The sequence below is a fragment of the Giraffa tippelskirchi genome, chromosome X (assembly GCF_054371585.1).
Source record: "Giraffa tippelskirchi isolate mGirTip1 chromosome X, T2T-mGirTip1v1.2.pri, whole genome shotgun sequence".
NCBI classification, from domain to species: domain Eukaryota; kingdom Metazoa; phylum Chordata; class Mammalia; order Artiodactyla; family Giraffidae; genus Giraffa; species Giraffa tippelskirchi.
In genome coordinates, this window is record NC_137289.1 from 5756606 (window position 1) to 5778239 (window position 21634).

A 21634-nucleotide genomic window follows, 5' to 3' on the forward strand; every position below is an offset into this window, starting at 1 on the left:
ATGAAAGTGAAGTTGCTCAGTCGTGTCCGACTCGTAGTGACCCCATGGACTGCAGCCTACCAGGCTCCTCCGTCCATGGGATCTTCCAGGCAAGAGTACTGGAGTGGGGTGACATTGCCTTCTCCAGAGATCCTCTGGGACCTCACCAAAGTAGTGCCTGCTCTGGAGGCTCTGGAGTCTGAGCAGCCCGTTTGGTCTCTGTCCATGAATCTCTTGAAAGGGCAACAGTACCTGGTACTCAAGTGTCTTAACTGACCAACAATCTTACTCTTAATGCCTGTTTGGAGTGAGGCCACTAGTAAGGAAGTTGTGCTGGCCAATCTGGTCACTGGCAAGTATCTCTTTTTTTGCAGAGTGTGGGCTACAGGTTTGTCAGGAACCCCAAGTCCTACATCCTTAGTTGCTAGGCAGCTCAGGGCACATTATACAAGCTTTTCTGTGCCTCAGCTTTCCCTTCTGTATTTCTATGCTCATTGAGAACCTCCTGAGAGGTAGACAAAGGACTCCACTGGAAGGATGGGCTGGGGAGAGAGACTCAAACTCTAGGATAGGCCTCTGGTGCTTCAGCAGCTAACAAACCTGATTCAGGTCACTCATCCTTAAAAACAACTCATGTAATAATACCCACTCCCTAGTGGGTTTGGGAAGCCTAATTAACACTTGTGAAATGTTTTGCAAGTTCTCAGAAGAAAGGTAATACATCATGGCAAAGTATGACTCTCTTAATTGTGATATTCTCAAGCTGCCTCCAGGGCTAAGTCCTATAAAATTGCCATTTGAGAAACTGCAACTGTAACAAAGTATAACTATTACCCATAATAATATGAGACTAATGTCTAAGGTATTCCTGTGCCCAAGGAAAACTCATATCAGCCCAGAAGTGAAGAAGGTAGACCAGGTCACCTGCTCGAGCTTGTTGTGCTCTCTAATTCCAAAAGTAAACAGACTCGTTGAAGATAGAGGCCCCTGCAGAAGCACCAGAGAGCAAGTGTTCTCTGAGCACCGAGTGTGCACCAAGCAGTGTGTTATGCATGCTAGCTCACCGAATCTTGCCAAGTTTAGGAAGTAGGTTTTATTATCTCCGTTTTGCAGAGGAGAAAAAAAATGAGACTCAAAGATGTTGACTTGCCCAAGGAAAATGAACCCGGCAGTTATAAATAGTATGCTCAGAGAGGAGGAAGAGCTGGGCCAGGTGGGAGGCGACCACAGAGTCTAAGCAGGAGCCAAGGAGACTTTGAACTAGGTTAGCAAAGCCAGGATGACTTCCACATTTCCAGTTTGGGCACCCCACCTTGCAACCAAGCTGGTGACTAGGTCTGCAGCCAAGGCAGAGAGGCAACCGAGGAGGGGAAGGCCGTAGGAGGGCGTATGACTTTGGAGCAGGGTAGCCTGAGTTTGGGACGGCCAGCACATCTCCAGGCGCTGACGTGGGCCTTGGGAGGGAAGTTGAGACGCAGTCATTGACACGTTTGACAGGTGAAGCCTGGGAGGAGATCGCCAAAATGCAACGTGTTTCCCGGGGTCACTACCCTCAAGGCTCAGTTCTAGTTGAGGGAAACCTCCAGAAGACAGCGCGGGCCAAGGTGTCAGGGGTCCGCGAAGACCTCCCCGCGGGACCCCCGGGCGGACCGCTCCCTCCCCGTGGGCCTGCGGCGAGTCAGCAGCCTTGTTTGGTTCTCCGCGCCCTCCCCCGGGGTCCCCTGTCCCTCTGGCCTCCGTCGCCCCCGCCGTCTCCTTGGCCCTGCGTGGGGCCGAGGGCCGGGACCTTCGCGCGCTGGGAGCCGGGACACCGGCGTCGCGCGTGGCCCATCGCGCTCCTCGGGCCGGCGGGGCGGGGCTCAGGGCGCATGCGCAGCGGCCTTACGGAAGCCCGGAAGGAGAGGAGGGAGGTGCCGCTCAGGTTTCTCCGGGAGACGGCGGCGGCGACGACGGTTACGCGGCCAGCGCTGGCACCATGTACCCGCTGTAACGCGCAGACCGCGCTGCGCGGGGGGGCGGGGGGAGGAGGAGGAGGACGCCGCGGTGAGTTCTCCGCCATGAACCTGAGGGGCCTCTTCCAGGACTTCAACCCGAGGTGAGGCGCCGCCCGCACGGCTTGGGGAGGCGCGGTGGCCGTGATGCCGCGGTGGGCGACGGGGCCTGCCCGAATCTCCTCGGAAAACCGATCGGCCTTGGCGCCGACCCGCTGCTCCTCCCGCGTCCGCTACTTTCAACCCTCGGCCCACTGTCCCTTCTAGAACCTCCCGGCCGCGGCCCCAGCCCTGCCGGAACCCCGTGCCGCTCCGCTCGCCCTCCCTCGTCGATGTCCCACTTCCCTCTCACCACTCCATCTTCTGGCACCCACTGCCTGCCTCCGTTTCTCGGGCCAGCGCCGCTTCACTTGACCCGACACCCCTACCCGCCCCCCCCAGCTGTTTCCTCCAGTTCCTCCCAGCCCTTGAGGTTTGCCTTGGACGTTTGCCCATACCTCGCTTGTTTGCTTCTTTGTGGAACTGGTATCTGAAACACTGTTGAATCCTTGGAGTCTGTGTCAGGGTATGGCGGGACCTTACATAATGCTTTCTGGAGGGTAAACCTGATAATTTTCTGTGCGCATTGTCTCATCAGTCTTGATTGTATGTTTATTTGCAGGAAGTAGATATTGCCGTTCTGTTTCCCAGATGGGGACTAGCGAGTGGACAGGATGGGAGGCACTCAGGCTAAGGAATCGAGCGTGTCTCCTTGCACTTGCCCAAGTGTTCTGTAACTGTTACCTCCCCAGACTGTGAACTCCCTAAAGCAGAGAAGGTCTCCTGCTCAATTCTCTATTCCCAACAGGCCCCACTGTGTCTGACACACATAGGAGCCACTTGTAAAATGTGGAACTAAACTGAGCCCAAAGACCTGGATTGGAGACCAGGCCATATGTAACTGGGGGATTCTCTGCTCATGTGAAAAATGAGTTGGTCTAGCTGATCTCTGAAGTCCACTGCCCTGTGAAGGGAGTGCCTTGTCTGTCATGTTTGCTGGTTGGAAGCCACGCACTCGATGAACCTTTACTATGCTGGGTCCTGGGCTTGGGGCTTCAGATGCTGGGAGGGCCTATGGGAATGGAGAAGGGCAGGGAAATAGAGGATTTATGGCAGTGTGCAGTGTTGTACTGTGGCAGCCCAGGAGAGACCACTGTCCAGGCTGCTTGTGGGGGATGCAGGGAAGTCTTGGGGGAGAGATAGAGGATGAGTGTGTGTGTGTTGGGAGTGCCATCTCCTTAGGGATGGTGACATTTTAAGCTGCGAGCCATTGTGACTTCCTGAGTGCTCTTACTCCTCTTTCAGCACTGTCCTGTTCATCTTCTGTCTAGTCTGAAGTGCCAGTGTGCCCTTCCCAGTGCAGTCATTATCACTGTTGGCCTTCAAGATGCTCTGCATAGAGGAGCTTGTTGAGAGCAAGTAACAGAGAACTCACTGCATGCACCGCCTTCCTCTGCTGCTCCTAGGTAGGGGTTAGGGTTGATCTCTAGGATAGCAGAGTTGGATAGGCCTTGTGTATCTACACTGGCGATGGTGATGAGAACGGTAAGATCTGAATTGTTTTGTGTCCTTGGGCCACTCACTTATCTGTTTTATCAGTAGCAGAATAGAGAGGCCAATTTAATGATTGATTGCAAAGCACTTTACAAATAGAAAGCTCCAGGACAATTTTGCAAGGTGACAAGAGCATTCTAAAGCTACAAAGAGCTGCCTGGAGTGATCTAACTTACAGTTGCTGAAGTAAAACTGTGCTGCACAGATAACGTCCTTAACCACTTTTTTCTGTAGCTTCTCCCCTTGCCCCCCAAAATTTGCACATGAAAATTATAATCAAATACCAGCTATCTAAGGGCTTCCCAGGTGGCACTAGTGGTAAAGAACATGCCTGCCAACGCAGGAGACATAAGAGACGTAGGTTCGAGCCCTGGGTTTGAAAGATCCCCTGGAGGAGGAAGTGGCCACCCAGTCCAGTATTCTTGCCTGGACAATCCCGATGGACAGAGGATACTGGCAGGCTAAAGTCCATGGGGTCACAAAGAGTCAGACACAACTGAAGCGACTTAGCACACACACATGCACCAGCTATCTAAACAGCTTTATAGTAAACATCACCATATTTGTTAGCCCTTTAGTTCTCCCGGGATTGAGATGCACAACTCCCTGGGGAGTGTAAAGGTCTTTCATAGGATGCCGTTTTTCTGATGCTGTGGTGGGTCAGTGGAAGTGAGCATTGTCTCCTCATGGCGGAGACTGCTGAGACGGTGGCCAGCTCATGTTGGCAGGTGCCAGTTTTCAGCTGGTGGTGTGTTATGTCTTATGGGCACACCTTGTTTTGACACTGTTCTGTCATTTTTAATCTTGCTTCATGCCGAGGAGGACCTGCCAGAGAGCTGGCAAGCAAACTGAGGGCTTGTGCCAGGGCCTCCAGCTTTGCCCCCTGCCTGGGATTCAGAGCCCATTCCATACCTGCCTCCTAGCCCAGCACCTTGGCACACACTGTTCTCTTTGCTGGGAATGTTCCCCTCTCCTCCTGACCTAGTGAACTCCTGTTTCTCCTTGAGATCTCAGCTCACTTGTTGCTTGCTGAGGGCAGCTTTTCTGCCTTCCCTGACCAGCCCACTGAGCCCTATTTGTACCCCTGTGCATAGGGTGCTGTGCTCCTCCTCCATGCACTCGTCTGGACCCTTGTGTTTGTCTGTGTGCTTGTTTGATTAATGCCTGTCTGCCCTGTGAAAAGGCAGCTGTAGCTCCGTCGGGGCAGGGACTTGACTCTGTGCGTTATGGTTGCCTGCCTACCTGTCTCAAAAAGTGTTTGTGGGAGGGACGGATGAATGAATGAACTACTCACTCTGCAGAGTCACTGTCTTCCTCATGGTCTTCAGCCTGGTTCTCTTTCCTCTCACCCTCTTCCCTCCTTCAGAATGCAGCCCTTCCATTGGAGAGCTGGGAACACCATGATACCAAGCAGACTGTGGCTGCCTTGACTTTGCGGATTGTGTATGTCACAGGAATAGTCACTGTCAATAGTCAAGGCAGGGGCCATGACTCCAAATCTGCTTTCCAGCCTTTTGATCTTGGCAAGTCTGAATCCGCTGCTGTATTGCCAACACTCTGGGAAATGGCACGGACAGAATGATTCACAGCTGTCAACACTCAGATGTGCAGGACTGCCAGCTGACCTTCTGCCTAGTTGCATCTGGCTCAGAACTGGTTGATCATGAGCTTCTTTTTAGTTACAGAGGTTAAGGCTTGCTAGTAATTAACAAAAGGGAGCTGCCTGGCTTTTAAGCGGCGTTTGTAAAGTATATGTAAAGCATTCCTTCATCAAACATCTCCCTGGTTCCTACTGCATGCCAGAGATGTGCTGGGTGCTCAGAGTACAATTGTGAATGGGACGAGGTCCCTCGCCACGCTCCTCAAGCCCAGCAGAAGAAGCAGAAATGGAAACAGATTAAAATTCACACAGGATGAGGCGTTCCAGGGACAGGAACCTAAGAACCATATGCTGTGGGAACATGAGGGGCAGAGCCACGGATTCTCTCTAGCTCAACAAGGAGGGTTCCACAGCCTGGTCCTGAAGGATAGAATTATAGGCTTTTGTCAGACCAGAGGGCAGGGAGGGTATCTTAGGAGGGATGAAGTATGCAGAGGTGCAGGGTCATGGGAAGGCCTGGTGTGTTAAGACAGTGGTGAAAGGTCAGTGTGGTAGGCGCATTGCAGACAACGCCTGTCATGTGATTTAAAAATACTCTACCTACATAGTGCTCACAATTCCTGTAAATATTTTGGCACGTTACTGTTGTTTTTTTTTTTTTAATGTTGCTCCGGATGCATCAGTGGTGAGTGTATGTTGGTACTGTTAATGAATTCTTAACCTCCCAAATGTCTGTTTATCTGTCATTCTGTCATCTCAGATTACCTATAGTAAGAAAACCCTGTTGACTATCGTGAGGTTATTATTAATAATAGCTATGACTTATGCGACACCTACCACATGCCAGGCACAAGGTCAGTGCTCTGTACCCATTATCTTGAATCTTTGCAGCAGCCCTTTGAGTTTGATATCAGCCTTGTTTTGTGGAGTCTTAGCTTGTGACTTCCCTAAAGCCACACAGGCAGCAAGGGGCCACGTCAGGATTCTAAGAGGTTGGTCTCCTTCTGAAGCCTTTGCTCTTTTGGGTAGACCATGCATGCCCCGCCTCATTTAGTGACATGCCCCCCCACCCCAGTCATGGCACAGTAGGTCCAATATACTAAGGAGCCTTCTATTTATGAGTGGTAATTAAACAAAGCAAACCTTGTGTTTGAGCTGACACATCCAAATGAGTGTTATCTTTCAAAGAAGTTACTTAGGGAAAACATAAATATATACCTGTTGCATTGCTCATACCCCTTGTTACTCATCTGAAATTTTCCTTTGAAGCAAATCATCTAAGAAAATCCATCTCACTGCTTTATAATCATATACAATTGTTTAACCAAAATAGTGCCACCTAGTTTGATCATACTTCCTATTCACCAAACTTAGCTCTGACTGACTTTTGGCCATTTCTAAAAATCCACTGTCAGTGAAGATTTGGCACCATTGAGGGTATTCAAAAGAACAGACTGCGGGTTCTCAAGGCGAGTCCAGGAGGAAAGGTCCAAAGATGATTTGAGCAGTGAAGTGGGATTAATGCCCTGCCTCCCAGGGGGACTGTTTAAATGAGACAAGTCTCACTTGAATGCAGAATTTCTGGTTTTGAAAATATCATTCCCATTACTTGCTAATTACACACACATTTTTCTTGGCTGAGTTCTTTGAAAGCAGGGTGGTGAGGGGTTTGATAAATGTGCAGAGTGTTGGGTACGGAGAGACATGAGCATTGGGAACTCTGTTATAGGGGAGAGACAGTGGATTGGAGGCATTTTAGATAGTTTCCTAGGACTTTGGAAGTGAAGCTTCCCAATATTGAGCTTGGGGTTTCCAGTTGTGTCGCCTGATCATAAGCCATGCCTGTACAAGGAGGCTAGAATTTGAGATGAAATCCCTGAACTCTGGAGATAGGCTCTTTATAACTGACGATTTGTACTTTGTCACCTATGACCTAACAGTGAGGAAAATGATTGCTAAGTGAGCTTGTTACAACTGGTTGCTTTGATCATACTAGAGGTAAAATTCATCATTTACCGGGGACTTTCTTATCCACTTATCTTAATGAGTGGATATATGAGCAACCTAGTGTGGAGAGAGTGACCCCCACCCCACAACCACAAAGCTAGGAAACAGTGCCCACAGGCCTGGCCTCTATCTAGTCCTCCTCAAGAGTCATTTGCTTTTATTTGGCTTTCGTGTGTTCTTGCCAGTAAATGACTAAATTTTGTAAGGTTCTGCTCAGTGTAAGAGGTGCAGTTCCTTTAACATGTTGGGAGAGTGTCAGCAGCTTGTCAGTTGGAGCCATTCTCTGAAGTTATAGACAGGTGCTCACAGGGATGTGTCACCCAGAGCATGTATGTGTGCATGTGTGCCTGCCCCAGATGAAGCCAGCAGCTTTCCCTGGAGAAAACTATGAGTCCAGTTGCATTCTTTTGACTTGTAGAAAACAAAATATTAGAACTGTATACTCACAGTGTCATCTCTTTACTGGGTATATTCCCTCTATCCCTAAATCCTTTTCCTCTCACCCCAAGGTAGAGAGAGGGGATTTGAACCTCAAGTAGAGAGCTCCATGTACATTTCAGAGAGGATACTAGCTTTGTAGTTTGACTCGTGTGACTCTATTAAGTGATCTTGTATTGGCATTACAGATTCAAATGAGAGTGTAGCAAATCCATTTTTAAGGTGTAATTGGAAGAATGAAATTGAGGAAGTGATGGTTCGATGCCAGAATATCCACTGGAACCTCCATTTGCTGATTGGTGGAGAATTGAGCACTCTGTTTTTATGCTTGGATTCTGGTCTGAAAGTTTCTTGAAAAGTAACTCATACTAGTTTAGGCTTTTTATTTTTTTATTTTTAATGATTTTTTAATTGTGGTAAAAGTCACAGGATATAAAACATACTGTTTTAACCATATTTATCTGTACAGGTCAGTGGCATTAAGTATGTTCACATTGTTGTGCAACTGTCACCATCATCCATCTCCTGAATCTTTCACCTTCCGAAGTTTAGACTTTTTTTAAAAAGTAAACTTGCTTATCACTGTGTTACTGTTATGTCATAATCTCTTCCTGCCAATCAGCTTTGAAAGTTCCTATTTAATAGTCAGTCATCTTTTTCACTTGGGTCTAAATGTATTGGTATTGTTGAGATACTATTCTTTTTCTTACCAATCAAAAACATGTATAAATTCAACAGTTTATAATTTCTGATGGTATTAATTTGTTTTATTTGATTGACTCTGTAGTTGTTTGTTTTTTCAAAGAGCCAGCTGTTCGTGTTATTTATTGATTTCATTTTGGTTCCACATTTCTACTTGAACTTTTATTATTTCCATATTTTGGCTTCTTTGCTTTTTTCCCTTAAAATTCTTGGATAGGAACTCAGTTCTCTGGTTTTCCTTTTGTCTCTTTTCTTTTTTGCTTTGATTTACACTTTTTGAGTGGATACATGTTCTCTGAGCTTTGCTTTGGCAGCTGCCTGGGCGTATTGATGTTTCAGTTGTGTTTTAGTTGTATTTTAAATATTCTGTAATAATTCTGTTTCATCCTTGGTTTAGTCATTATCTAAGAAAGGAAACTAACATTTATTGAGTATTACCTGCTTGGTGCCAAGCCCTGCAAGGGTGCTTTCTATATATTTTTAAAAGAAATATTGTGAGATTAGTTCCATACCTTATGGTCATGCTGTTAGGCTTTCATTATTTAGATTTTCCTTATTAGTCATTTTAATGCTTTTTGCTTTGAAATCTAATTTATCAAATTACTCTACTAGTAAACTGTTTCTCTTTTCCTTATTCAGTCATGATAAATTGGTGTTGTCTTCTTTCTTGTAGTTGGTTTGACTTTTGACATTGTTTACAAGTGTAACTGTTGACTGCAACAGATTTAGATTTTATTTTTTAATCCAGTAAGTGACCTTTCTTATTTTAGGCCTGTGATAGCATAATAATGACACCTGTCCCCCAAATATGCCCACATCCTAATCCTTGGAACTTCGAAACACATTCCATTACACAGTAAAGGGAAATTAAGGTAACAGCTGGAATTATGGTTGCTAATCAGCTAACCTGAAAATAGGGGAGATTATTCTGGATTTGCTGGCTGGACCCATTATCTGAGGTCTTAAATGTAGAAGAGAGAGGCAGAAAAGGAAGTCAGAGTGAGTCAGTGTGGGGAGGAGTGCTGGAGCTTTGAAACTGGAGCAGGGGGTCCCTATCCAGCTCTGAAACAGCCTCTGTGTGTGCATGTGCTAAGTCACTTCAGTCGTGTCTGACTCTTTGCAACCCTATGGGCTATAGTCCATCAGGCTCCTCTGTCCATGGGATTCTCCAGGCAAAATACTGGAGTGGGTTGCCATTTCCTTCTCCAGAAGATCTTCCCGACCCAGGGATCGAACCCGGGTCTCCTGCATTATAGGCAGACGCTTTACCATCTGAGCCCCCAGGGAAATCTAATATTCCTTTAAATTAAGTCAAAAATTATTAAATACTTTTCCGACATTTTAATTTTCATTATTTCCACTACTCTTTCTTCTATTAAGTAATAGAACTCTTTTAGGAAAGATAATGTATTTAGCTTACAGGGTTTACTCTCCCCCACCTCATTTATTTTTTTGTTTATAGTCTGAAACTCCTTTGGAAAATTTTTGCCTCCGCATATTATTTACCTAAGAACCTTGTGTTTTTCATCGTCCTTGCATTTGTTAATGTTCTAATACACTTTTTTCTTTTAAAAATCCTTTCTGTTTTCCAGTCCATTGTTTCTGATAATGATATGTATAGCTGAGGGCTTTGATTGACAGATTGGTTTTGATTTTCTAGATTGTGTGATATCCCCCTGTGCTATAAGAAAGAGAAAGTTCTCTCACCTGGTAACTTTCTGTTTCTGGTGATCACTCCATTTCTACTAGCTCTTGAATCCCCCTCAAACCCTTTTCTTCTCTGAAGTCTAGGAACATCATTCTTCTCTTGGCATCTTTCAGTTGTAGCGCTCTCCCTCTGTGTGGCAGCTTGTAAAGGCCTCCCCTTGTTTCTGAGCATGAATAATCATAACTAACATATATTTAGTGCAGGAGTTATCAAACTGTTTTTCACAGACCCCCTTGGGGCCTTGAGAAACTTTCCAGGGATCTGCAAGGTCAGAACTATTTTCATAATAATACTAAGACATCCTTGGCCTCTTTTGCTGGGTTGCCATTTCACTCTGGTGAGTAAACTGCTGGCACCTGAGCACAAATCAAGCTGGTGCCAGGAAAAGTGAAAGTGAAAGTTGCTCAGTCGTGACCAACTCTTTGCGACCCCATGGACTATAGTCCTTGGAATTCTCTAGGCAAGAATATTGGAGTGGGTTGCCATTTCCTTCTCCAGGGGATCTTCTCGACCCTGGGATCGAACCTCGGTCTCCTGCATTGCAGGCAGATTCATTACCATCTGAGCCACCAGGGAAGCCCTTCTGGTAAAATGGGTTGTGATAACAACTAATGTGCTTTTTTTGTTGCTATAATATGGTGAAATGTGTCAGCATTTAAAAATCTTCATTACTCAGTGCACTAATATTTTCTGGTTGACCTATATGGAGTTAAAATCATGCAAGGATAAAAGATTCATCCAAGTGCAAGAGAGAGCAGTGTATTTTAATGTAGCAGACTATAAAAAGTTCACTGAAGGAATTCCCTGGTGGTCTGGTGGTTAGGACTTGGTGTTTCATTGCCAAGGGCCCGGGTTCAGATCCTAGTTGGGGAACTAAGATCCTGTAAGCCTTGCAGCATGGTCAAGAAAAAAGGTTCATTGATAGTGTTTCAGACTCCACATCAAGGAACCACCACTTATTGAGTTTTGGTGTACTATTGAAGAAAAATATCCACCATTATCTAAAAGACCAATGAAAATACTCAGTTTTTTTTTTTTCTGATGACATATCTCTATGACATCAGCTCTGCTTCACATGCTTGAAGCCAGACAACATCAACAGAATGAATGCAGACATAAATATTATAATCTAGGTATCTGCTATGAAGCCAAACATTTTATTTTTTTCTGATTTTTAAAAAATTTTAATTGAAGGATAATTGCTTTACAGTATTGCATTGCTTTTTACGAAAGAGAAACATGAATCAGCCATAGGCTTCCCCATGTCCACTCCCACTTGAACATCCTTCCCACCTCCCTCCCTGTCCCACTGCTCTACGTTGTTATCCAGCCCTGGTTGGAGTGCCCTGAGTCATACAGCAAATTCCCATTGGCTATCTATTTTATATATGATAATATATGTTTCCATGTTACTCTCTCCATACCTCCCACTCTATCCTTCCCCCACCTAGCTGTGTCCATAAGTCTGTTCTCAATGTCTGTGTCTCCATAGCTGATCTGCAAATAAGTTCATCAGTACCATCTTTCTAGATTCCATATATATGCGTTAGTATATGATATTTGTTTTTCTCTTTCTGACTTACTTCACTCTGTATGATAGGCTCTAGATTCATCCACCTCATTAGGACTGACTCATGTGTGGTCCTTTTTATGGCTGAATAAATATTCCATTCTATATATGTACAACAGCTTCTTTATCCTTTCATCTGTTGATGGATATCTAGGTTGCTTCCATGTCCTAGCTATTGTAACTAGAGCTGCAATGAACATTGGGTTACATGTGTCTTTTTCAGTTTTGGTTTCCTCAGGGTATATGCCTAGTAGTATATAGGGATTGCTGGGTCATGGAATCTCCATACTATTCTCCATAGTCGCTGGATCAATATGCATTTCCACCAATAGTGCAAGAGGGTTCAGTTTTCTCCACACCCTCTCCAGCATTTATTGTTTGTAGATTTTTTTGATGATGGTCATTCTGACCGGTGTGAGGTAATGTCTCATTGTAGTTTTTACTTGCGTTTCTCTAATAATGAGCGATGTTGAGCAGCATTTCATGTGTTTATTAGCTATCTGTATGTCTTCTTTGGAGAAATCTCTGTTTAGGTTTTTTGCCCATTTTTTGATTGAGTTTTTTTTCCTGGTGTTGACTTGTATGAGCTGCTTGTATATTTTGAAATAAATCCTTTGTTAGTTGTTTCATTTGCTATTATTTTTTCCCATTCTGAGGGTTGACTTTTCACCTTGTTTATAGCGTCTTTTGCTGTGCAAAAGCTTTAAGTTTAATTAGGTCCCACTTGCTTATTTTTGTTTTATTTCCATTATTCTAGGAGGTGGGTCATAGAGGATCTTGTTGTGATTTATGTCATAGAGTGTTCTGCCTATGTTTCCTTTAGGAGTTTTATAGTTTCTGGTCTTACATTTAGGTCTTTAATCCATTTTGAGGTTATCTTTGTGTATGGTGTTAGGAAGGGTTCTAATTTTATTCTTTTACATGTAGCTGTCCAGTTTTCCCAGCACCACTTATTGAAGACACTGTCTTTGCCCCATTGTATATTCTTGCCTTCTTTGTCAAAACTAAGGTACCCATAGATGTGTGGGTTTATCTCTGGGTTGTCTATCTTGTTCCCTTGGTCTTGTTGTTCAGTCACTCAGTCATAGCTGACTCTGCTACCCTATGGACTGCAACATGCCAGGCTTCCCTGTCCTTCACCATCTCCCGGAGCTTGCTCAAACTCATTGAGTCAGTGATGCCATCCAACCATCTCGTCCTCTGTCATCCCCTTCTTCTCCTGCCTTCAGTCTTTACCAGTGTCAGGATCTTTTCCAGTGAGTCAGCTCTTTGCATCAGGTGGCCAAAGTATTGGAGTTTCAGCATCAGTACTTCCAATGAATCTTCAGGATTTATTTCCTTTGGATTGACTGGTTTGATCTCTTTGCAGTCTGAGGGACTCTCAAGAGTCTTCTCCAGCACCACAAATCAAAAGCATCAATTCTTCAACACTCAACCTACTTTATGGTCCAACTCTCACATCCATACATAACTACTGGAAAAACCATAGATTTGACTATATGGATCTTTGTTGGCAAAGTAATGTCTGCTTTTTAATATGCTCTCTAGGTTTGTCATAGCTTTTCTTCCAAGGAGCAAGTGTCTTTTAATTTCATGGCTACAGTCACAGTCTGCAGTGATTCTGGAGTCCAAGAAAACAAAGTCTGTCACTGTTTCCTCATCTATTTGCTGTGAAGTGATGGGACTGGATGCCATGATCTTAGTTTTTTGAATGTTGAATTTTAAGCCAACTTTTTCACTCTCCTCTTTCACTTTCATCAAGAGGCTCTTTTATTCCTCTTCCCTTTCTGCCATAAGGGTGGTGTTATCTGCATATCTGAGGTTACTGATATTTCTCCCAGCAATCTTAATTCCAGCTTGTGCTTCACCCAGCCCGGCATTTCTCACGATGTACTCTGCATATAACTTAAATGAGCAGGGTGACAATATACAGCCTTGATACACTCCTTGCCCAATTTGGAACCAGTCCATTGTTCCATGTTCGGATCTAACTGTTGCTTCTTGACTTGCATACATGTTTCTCAGGAGGCAAGTAAGGTGGTCTGGTATTCCCATCTCTTTGAGAATTTTCCACAGTTTGTTGTGATCCACACAAAGGCTTTAGTGTAGTCAATGAAGCAGATTTTTTTTTTTGAATTCTTTTGCTTTTTCTATGATCCAGTGGATATTGGCTGCTTCCTCTGCCTTTTCTAAATCCAGCTTGTACGTTTAGAAGTTCTCAGTTCACATACTGTTGAAGCCTTGGTTGGAGAATTTTGAGCTTTACCTTGTGAGCGTGTGAGATGAGTGCAATTGTGCAGTAGTTTGAACATTCTTTGGCATTGCGTTTCTTTGGGATTGGAATGAAACTGACTTTTTTCAGTGCTGTGGCCACTGCTGAGTTTTCCAAATTTGCTGGCATGTTGAATGCAGCCCTTTCACGCATCGTCTTTTAGAATTTTAAATAGCTCAGCTGGAATTCCATCACCTGCACTAGCTTTGTCCGTAGTAATGCTTCCTAAGGCCCACTTGACTGTTGAAAGTTCTTGCGTTTAATGTTGTCCCAGAGAACTCTGGGGCTATCCTCAATTCTTTTCATTCTTTTTCCATTATTCTGCTCTTCAGCAGTTATTTCCACCATTCTATGTTCCAGCTCACTTATCCATTCTTCTGCTTCCATTAATCTACTATTGGTTCCTTCTAGAGTATTTTTAACTTCAGTAACTGAGTTATTCATCACTGTTTGCTTAATCTTTATTTCTTCTATGTCCTTGGTAGTTGTTTTAACCGTGTTGATCACTTCTTGCATTTTCTCCATTCTATTTTCAAGGTTTTGGAATATCTTTGCTATCATTATTCTGAATTCTTTTTCAGGTAGTTTGCCTATTTCCTCTTTGTTTAGTTGGTCTTGTCTGTTTCTAGTTTGTTCCTTCATTTGCACCATACTTCTCTGCCTTTTCTTTTTTTTTTTTTAAATTTATTGTGTTTGAGATCTCCTTTTCTCAGATTTTGAGGTCGAATTCCTCCTTCCTCTTGGTTTCTGCTCTTGATGGGTAAGGTTGGTTCAGTGGTTTGTGTAGGCTTCTGTTGGGTGTGACTTGTGCTTGTGCTCTGGTGAGAGAAGGTAAGTTTTTTTTTTCCTCTGGTGGTCAAGGGTATATGGGGTGGTAATCCTGTTTGCTGGTGATTGGATTTGTGTTTTTGTCTTGTTTGTTGTTCGGGTGAGTCATCCTGCATTGCGTTCTGCCGGTAGTTGGGTACTGCCAGGTCTTGTATATGGGTGGAGGACTTTGTGGGAGTTCTCACTAATTAATACTCCTTGGGTTAGAAGTTTTCTGGTAGTCTAGAGTCTTGTCAGTGCTCTCACTGCAATGGCTCAGGGCCTGATCTCTGGCCAGGGAACAGAGACTCCACAGGTGGTTTTTTATGGCATTAAAGGGGATTAAAACAAAATGCAAACCCCAGACAATTGGCAAATACAAAATAAGACAAATACTAAAAAAAATAATGGAATATATATACACACACATATACAGATATAAACAAAACCAAAACAGTCCAAAAAAAAAAGAAACAAAGAAAGTAAGAGATTGACCTGGCGAGCAAAGGAAAGCAAAAATGATATCCACCAGGTAAAAACAAAACTAGTTAAAGCATAAGCTGGAAAACAAAGCCAAAGCAATTTGCCAACTGGGGGATAAAGCAATGAAAGCAAAAAAGACTGATAAACATGGTGAGAAAAAGAAAGAAAGAATAGAAAAGCAAAGTTAAATACAGGTAGATAACGGAGATTTGTATATATTAAAGAATAAATATGACAGGAAAAAAATAAGAAAAGCAAACAAAAGAATATATGTAGAAAAATAATAAATAAAAAAAAATAATAAAAGAAAAAAACCCTCAAAATCGTAAGAGGCCACCATAGATGCAGATGTATTTAAAGGAAATAAAAGGTGTGATTAACAAAAAAAATTCTCAAAAGTGTAAATAGATTTAATAGTAGTATTAGAATCAACAACTACAGCAACAGAGGAAAAAAGGGAAAAAAGAAAAAGAATCCAGAAGCAACTACAGAACAAGTAAAAATATAAGAATAATAAATGTTTTCCTTTGATCTCAGTTGTCAGTGTCTTTTCCCCGCGCTGTGAGTCATAGTCCACCTCGCCTCCCTAGGATGCCCTCCAGTACTGGGCTGGTCTCTTCACCTGTTGTGGGGGAAGCTCAGACTCTAATCTGGTCCTACTCCTGTGTGTTCTTGACTCTAATGTCCACATCTGCCCGTGCTAGTGTGTTTCTTTTGCAGGACTTCTCATTATGCTTTTATATATTCCATAGACACATAGGCAAGCCAGACATTTTAAAAAATTGCAAAACTCTAAAAACAATTTTGAAAAAGTTTTTTCATTAAAATTATGTTGTTTATATTAATATATATGCTTATTATTTTTATTTTTATGAAGTAATAAATATTTTGAATAATGGTTTTAAAATTTGATATAGTAAATAGCAATAGCAAACATATAACCTATATGAACAAAGCTCGTTAGAGTCCTCAGTCACTTTTAAGAGTGTAAAAGATTCTTGATACAAAAAACATTGAGAACCACCAATTTAATACTTTACACAAAGCACTTTTCATATTAATTATATTATATTCACAGCCACCTTATGAGGTACATATTACCCTGGTTTTGTAGCAGAGAATGCTATGAAAGTATCAGTAATATTCTAAGCAAAGATTGTATAGACACTCTAGTTAGAAACCTCTCCAAATTTGATGGTCCTCCCACTGTTGTTTATACTCTTGGAGGTTAGCTTCTGAGCTAAATTTTGTGGGTCCTTGTTGTTGTTATTCAGTCGCTCAGTCATGTCTGACTCTTTGCCACCCCATGGACTGCAGCATGCCAGGCTTCCCTGTCCTTCATCATCTCCCGGAGCTTGCTCAAAAGCATGTCCATTGAGTCAGTGTTGCCATCCAACCATCTTGTCCTCTGTCATCCCCTTCTTTTCCCGCCTTCAATCGTTCCCAGATCAGGGTCTTTTCCAGTGAGTCAGTTCTTCACATCAGGTGGCCAAAGTATTGGAGCTTCAGCTTCAGTATCAAGCCTTCCAAGGAGTATTCAGAGTTGATTTCCTTTAGGATTGACTGGTTTGATTTCCTTGCAGTCCAGGGGACTCTCAAGAGTCTTCTCAAACACCACAGTTCAAAAGTATGAATTCTTCGGTGTTCAGCCTTCTTTATGGTCCAACTCTCACATCCATACACGACTACTGGAAAAAACATGGCTTTGATTATATAGACCTTTATCAATAATGTCTCTGCTGTTTAATACACTGTCGAGGGTGGTCATAGCTTTCTTTCAAGGAGCAAGCGTCTGTTAATTTCACGTCTGTAGTCACTGTCTGCAGTGATTTTGCCATGAAGTGATGGGACCAGATGCTATGATACTAGTTTTTTGACTGTTTTAAGCCAGCTTTTTCACTCTCCTCTTTTCACCTTCATCAAGAGGCTCTTTTGTTCCTCTTTGCTTTCTGCCAATAGGGTGGTGCTATCTGCATATCTGAGGTTATTGATATTTCTCCTGGCAATCTTGAATACACCTTGAGCTTCATCCAGCCCAGCATTTCCCATGATGTACTCTGCATATAAGGTAAATAACCAGGGTGACAATATACAGCCTTAACATACTCCTTTCCCAGTTTGGAACCAGTCCATTGTTCCATGTCCAGATCTAACTGTTGCTTCTTGACCTGCATACAAGTTTCTCAGGAGGAAGGTAGGGTGGTTTGGTATTCCCATCTCTTGAATTTTCCACAGCTTGTTGTGATCCACACAGTCAAAGGCTTTAGCATAGTCAATGGAGCAGAAGTAGATGTTTTTCTGGAATTCTCTTGCTTTTTCTGTGATCCAGCAGATATTGGCAATTTGATCTCTGGTTCCTCTGCCTTTTCTAAATCCAGCTTGTACATCTGGAAGTTCTCAGTTCACATACTGTTGAAGCCAAGGATGGAGGATTTTGAGCATGACCTTGCTAGTGTGTGAAGTGAGTGCAGTTGTGCGGCATTTTGAATATTCTTTGACATTCCCTTCTTTGGGATTTGAATGAAAACTGACCTTTTCCAGTACTGTGGCCACTGCTGATTTTTCCAAATTTGCTGGCATATTGAGTGCAGCACTTTCACAGCATCATCTTTTAGGATTTGAAATAGCTCAAATGGAATTCCATCACCTCCACGAGCTTTGTTCATAGTGATGCTTCCTAAGGCCCTCTTGACTTTGCACTCCAGGATGTCTGGCACTAGGTGAGTGATCACACCATTGGGGTTATCCGGGTCATTAAGATCTTTTTTGTATAGTTCTTCTGTGTATTCTTGCCACCTCTTCTTAATCTCTTATGCTTCTGTTAGATCCATACTGTTTCTTTCCTTTGTTGTGCCCATCTTTGCATGCAGTGTTCCCTTGGTAGCTCTAATTTTCTTGAAGAGCTCTCTAGTCTTTCCCATTCTATTGTTTTCCTCTATTTGTGGGTCCTATCATCTTGAAATCTACCCTATTTTTTCCAATTGAAATATCTTATGTTGTTTCTCATAATACAAGAGTAGTGCGTGTATGTATCAATCAGTTCAGTTCAGTCACTCAGTCATGTCCAACTCTGTGTGACCCCATGGACAGGCTTCCCTGTCCATCACCAAGTCCCAGAGCCTACTCAAACTCATGTCCATCGCATCAGTGATCCTGTGCAACTATTTCATTCTCTGTCATCCCCTTCTCCTCCCACCTTCAATCTTTCCCAGCATCAGGGTCTTTTCCAGTGAGTCAGTTCTTTGTATCAGGTGGCCAAAGAATTAGAGTTTCAGCTTCAGCATCAGCCCTTCCAATGAATATTCAGGACTGATTTCCTTTAGGATTGACTGGTTGGATATCCTTGGAGTCCAGGGGGATCTCAAGTCTTCTCCAACACCACAGTTCAAAAGCATCAATTCTTTGGTGCTCAGCTTTCTTTATAGTCCAACTCTCACATCCATACATGACTACTGGAAACGCCATAGCTTTGACTAGACAGATGTTTGTTGGTAATGTCTCTGCTTTTTAATATACTGTCTAGGTTGGTCATAGCTTTTCTTCCAAGGAGGAAGTGCCTTTTAATTTCATGGCTGCAGTCACCATCTGCAGTAATCACAGTATGAAAAGGCCAAAAGGTATGTATCAATACCTTGCAGAAAAGGCGTCATAGCAAGAATGAAAAGACTGTCCTTAATTCTCTCTACTGGAGATCATGGTTAATCACCAGCATGTATTTATCTAGATGCTTTTCCAAGAATGTTGAATAATTAGTGTAAAGTGAGTATTGAATAGTACTCAGTTAGAAGTTCTTTGCGGAGAAGGCAATGGCACCCCACTCCAGTACTCTTGCCTGGAAAATCCCATGGATGGAGGAGCCCGGTAGGCTGCAGTCCATGGGGTCGCTAAGAGTCGGGCACAACTGAGCGACTTCACTTTCACTTTTCGCTTTCATGCATTGGAGAAGGAAATGGCAACCCACTCCAGTGTTCTTGCCTGGAGAATCTCAGGGACGGGGGAGCCTGGTGGGCTGCCGTCTCTGGGGTCGCACAGAGTCGGACACGACTGAAGCGACTTAGCAGCAGCAGCAGAAGGACTTTGGAGTCAAATAGATCTTAATTTGAGTCTCAGCCCTGTGAGCTACTATCTGCTTGGACAAGTTATTTAACATCTAATCCTTCATTTCCAATCTGTACAATGGGAATAGTGAAAGTGCCTCCTTCATAGCGTTGCTGTGAGGCTTAAGCAACATTGCCTGACTTTCCATAAATAGGCATTGATGTGTAGATAGATCAATAGATAGGCCAACAATATTGAAGTATATTATACATGCAGTAAGTTTTATCATTTTTTTAGTGCTCAGTCCTATGAGTTTTAATAAACCCATTCACTTGTGTAAGCACCACCTAAAGACAGAAATATAGAAAAGTTCCATTACTGCAGAAACTTCCCTTGTGTTCTTTTGTAGTCATCCTTTCCCCCAGCACAGCCGCAGGTAACTACACTGATCTATTTTCTGTCCCAATACTTTTGCTTTTTCCACAGTGTCAAATAAATGGAGTCATACAGTGTGTTGTGTTTTCAATCTGAGTTATTTTACTTAGCATAGTGCATTTGAGGTTATCCATGTGGTTGCATGCATCCCTAGTTTGTTCTTTTTTACTGCTGATTAGTAGTATTCCATTTGAATATAGACATATCACAGTTGGTTTAGCCATTCACCAGTTTTTGGACATTTGAATTGTTTCCAGTGGGTATGATAAATAAAGCTGCTTTGAGCATTTGAATAGGAGTCTTTTTGTGGACATATGTTTTCCTTTTTCTTAAGTAAATACCTAGGTATGGGGTTGCTGAGCTGTAGAGTAACTGTATGCTTAACTTTATGAGAAACTACCAAGGTGTTTTCTAAAGTGGCTGCACTGTTTTGCATTCCTACTAGCAATATATGAGGGTTCCATTTGCTCCGTGTCCTTAGCAACAGTTGTCATATGCTGTGAGGTTAAGAGTCTAGGCTCATTATTCCTATCTATCCAGTTGTTTCAGCACCATTTATGGAAGCCCAGTTCTTTCTCTACTGAATTGCCTTGGCATCTTTGGCCATGTATGTATGGGTATGTTTTTGGACTCTATTCTATTCTGTCTCTGCATTTTCTTGATTACTGTAGTTCTATAGTTAAGTCATAAAAGCATGCAATATAAGCACATAGTATAGTTTCTCCAACTTTGTTCTCTCTCATAATTGTTCTGTCCATTTGAAGTCTTTTGCATTTTCATATAATTTTTAGAATTAGTATGTTAATTTCTCCAGAAGAGGCTGCTTGGACTTTCATTGAGATTGCATTGAATCTTTTTTTCTATATATTTATAGCAGCTTTAATCATAATTGCCAAAACTTGGAAGCAACCAAGATGTCCCTCGATGGGTGTATGTATAAATAAACTGGTGCATCCAGTGGAATATTGTTTAGCACTAAAAGGAAATGAGCTATCAAGCCTTGAAAAGGCATGGTGGAACCTTAAATGTATACAGGCATACCTTGTTTTATTGTGCTTTGCTTTGTTGCCCTTTTCAGATATTGCATGTATTTTTTTCTTGCAGTTTTATTGAAATATAGATGACATGCAGCACTGTGTAAGTTTAGGGTGTACAGCATAATTATTTGACTTACATACCTCATGAAATTATTACCACAATAAGTTTAGTGAACATTAATCATCTCATATAGGACTTCCCTGGTGGTGCAGATAAATCATCTCATATACGAAAATAAAAGAAAAAAATGTTTTTCATTGTGATGAGAACTCTTAGGGTTTACTCTCAACAACTTTCATATATAACATACCACAGTGTTAATTACATTTATCATGTTGTAAAATTCCTCTCTAATACCTATAAAGGAATTTTCTACGTTTTGACTACCTTCATCCAACTCCCCCTTGCCCCACCCCAACCTCCAGTAACCACACATCTAATATCTTTTTCTATAGGTTTGTTTGTTTTTGAGGTATAATTCACCCACAACATTATGTTGTTAAATAGTTCCTGTTGTACAACATAGTGATTCAATATTTCTATACATTTTTAAATGGTCGCCACAATGTCTAGTTACCATCTGTCACTATTCAAAGACACTATATTACTTTTGTTTAGCACTAAAAGGGGACTATATTCCCCACACTGTATATTTCATACCCATAGCTTCTTTATTTTGTGGCTGGAAGTTCTACTTCTGAATCTCCCTTACCTAGTTCTCTCTCCTCCCTTCCTCCCACCACCTGTTTATTCTCTGTACCCATGACTCTGTTTCTGTTTTGTTTACTTCTTTTTCTAGAATCTACATATAAATGCAGCTACATTATATTTGTCTTTCTCTAACTTATTTCACTAGTATAATGCCGTGTAGGTTCATCCGAGTTGTCACAAATGACATGATTTCATTATTTTTTTGTGGCTGAGTAATATTCCATTACACATACACAAACACACACGCATGCACGCACACACA

General features: G+C 42.6%; 1 protein-coding gene across 2 annotated transcripts in view; it reads left to right on the forward strand.

Annotated features, from left to right (window-relative positions):
- Nucleotides 1-1840: 1840 nt before the first annotated feature.
- TMEM185A (transmembrane protein 185A) overlaps nucleotides 1841-21634 on the forward strand; it is a 38191-nt gene continuing 18397 nt past the window's right edge. Inside the window, exon 1 of one of the 2 annotated variants that reach the window (XM_081567085.1) lies at nucleotides 1841-2074. In XM_081567085.1, the coding sequence (XP_081423211.1) occupies nucleotides 1848-2074 (227 nt within the window). In that variant the 5' untranslated portion in view covers nucleotides 1841-1847. The remainder of the gene's footprint in view (nucleotides 2075-21634) is intronic. The other variant, XM_081567086.1, reaches the window with a different exon arrangement.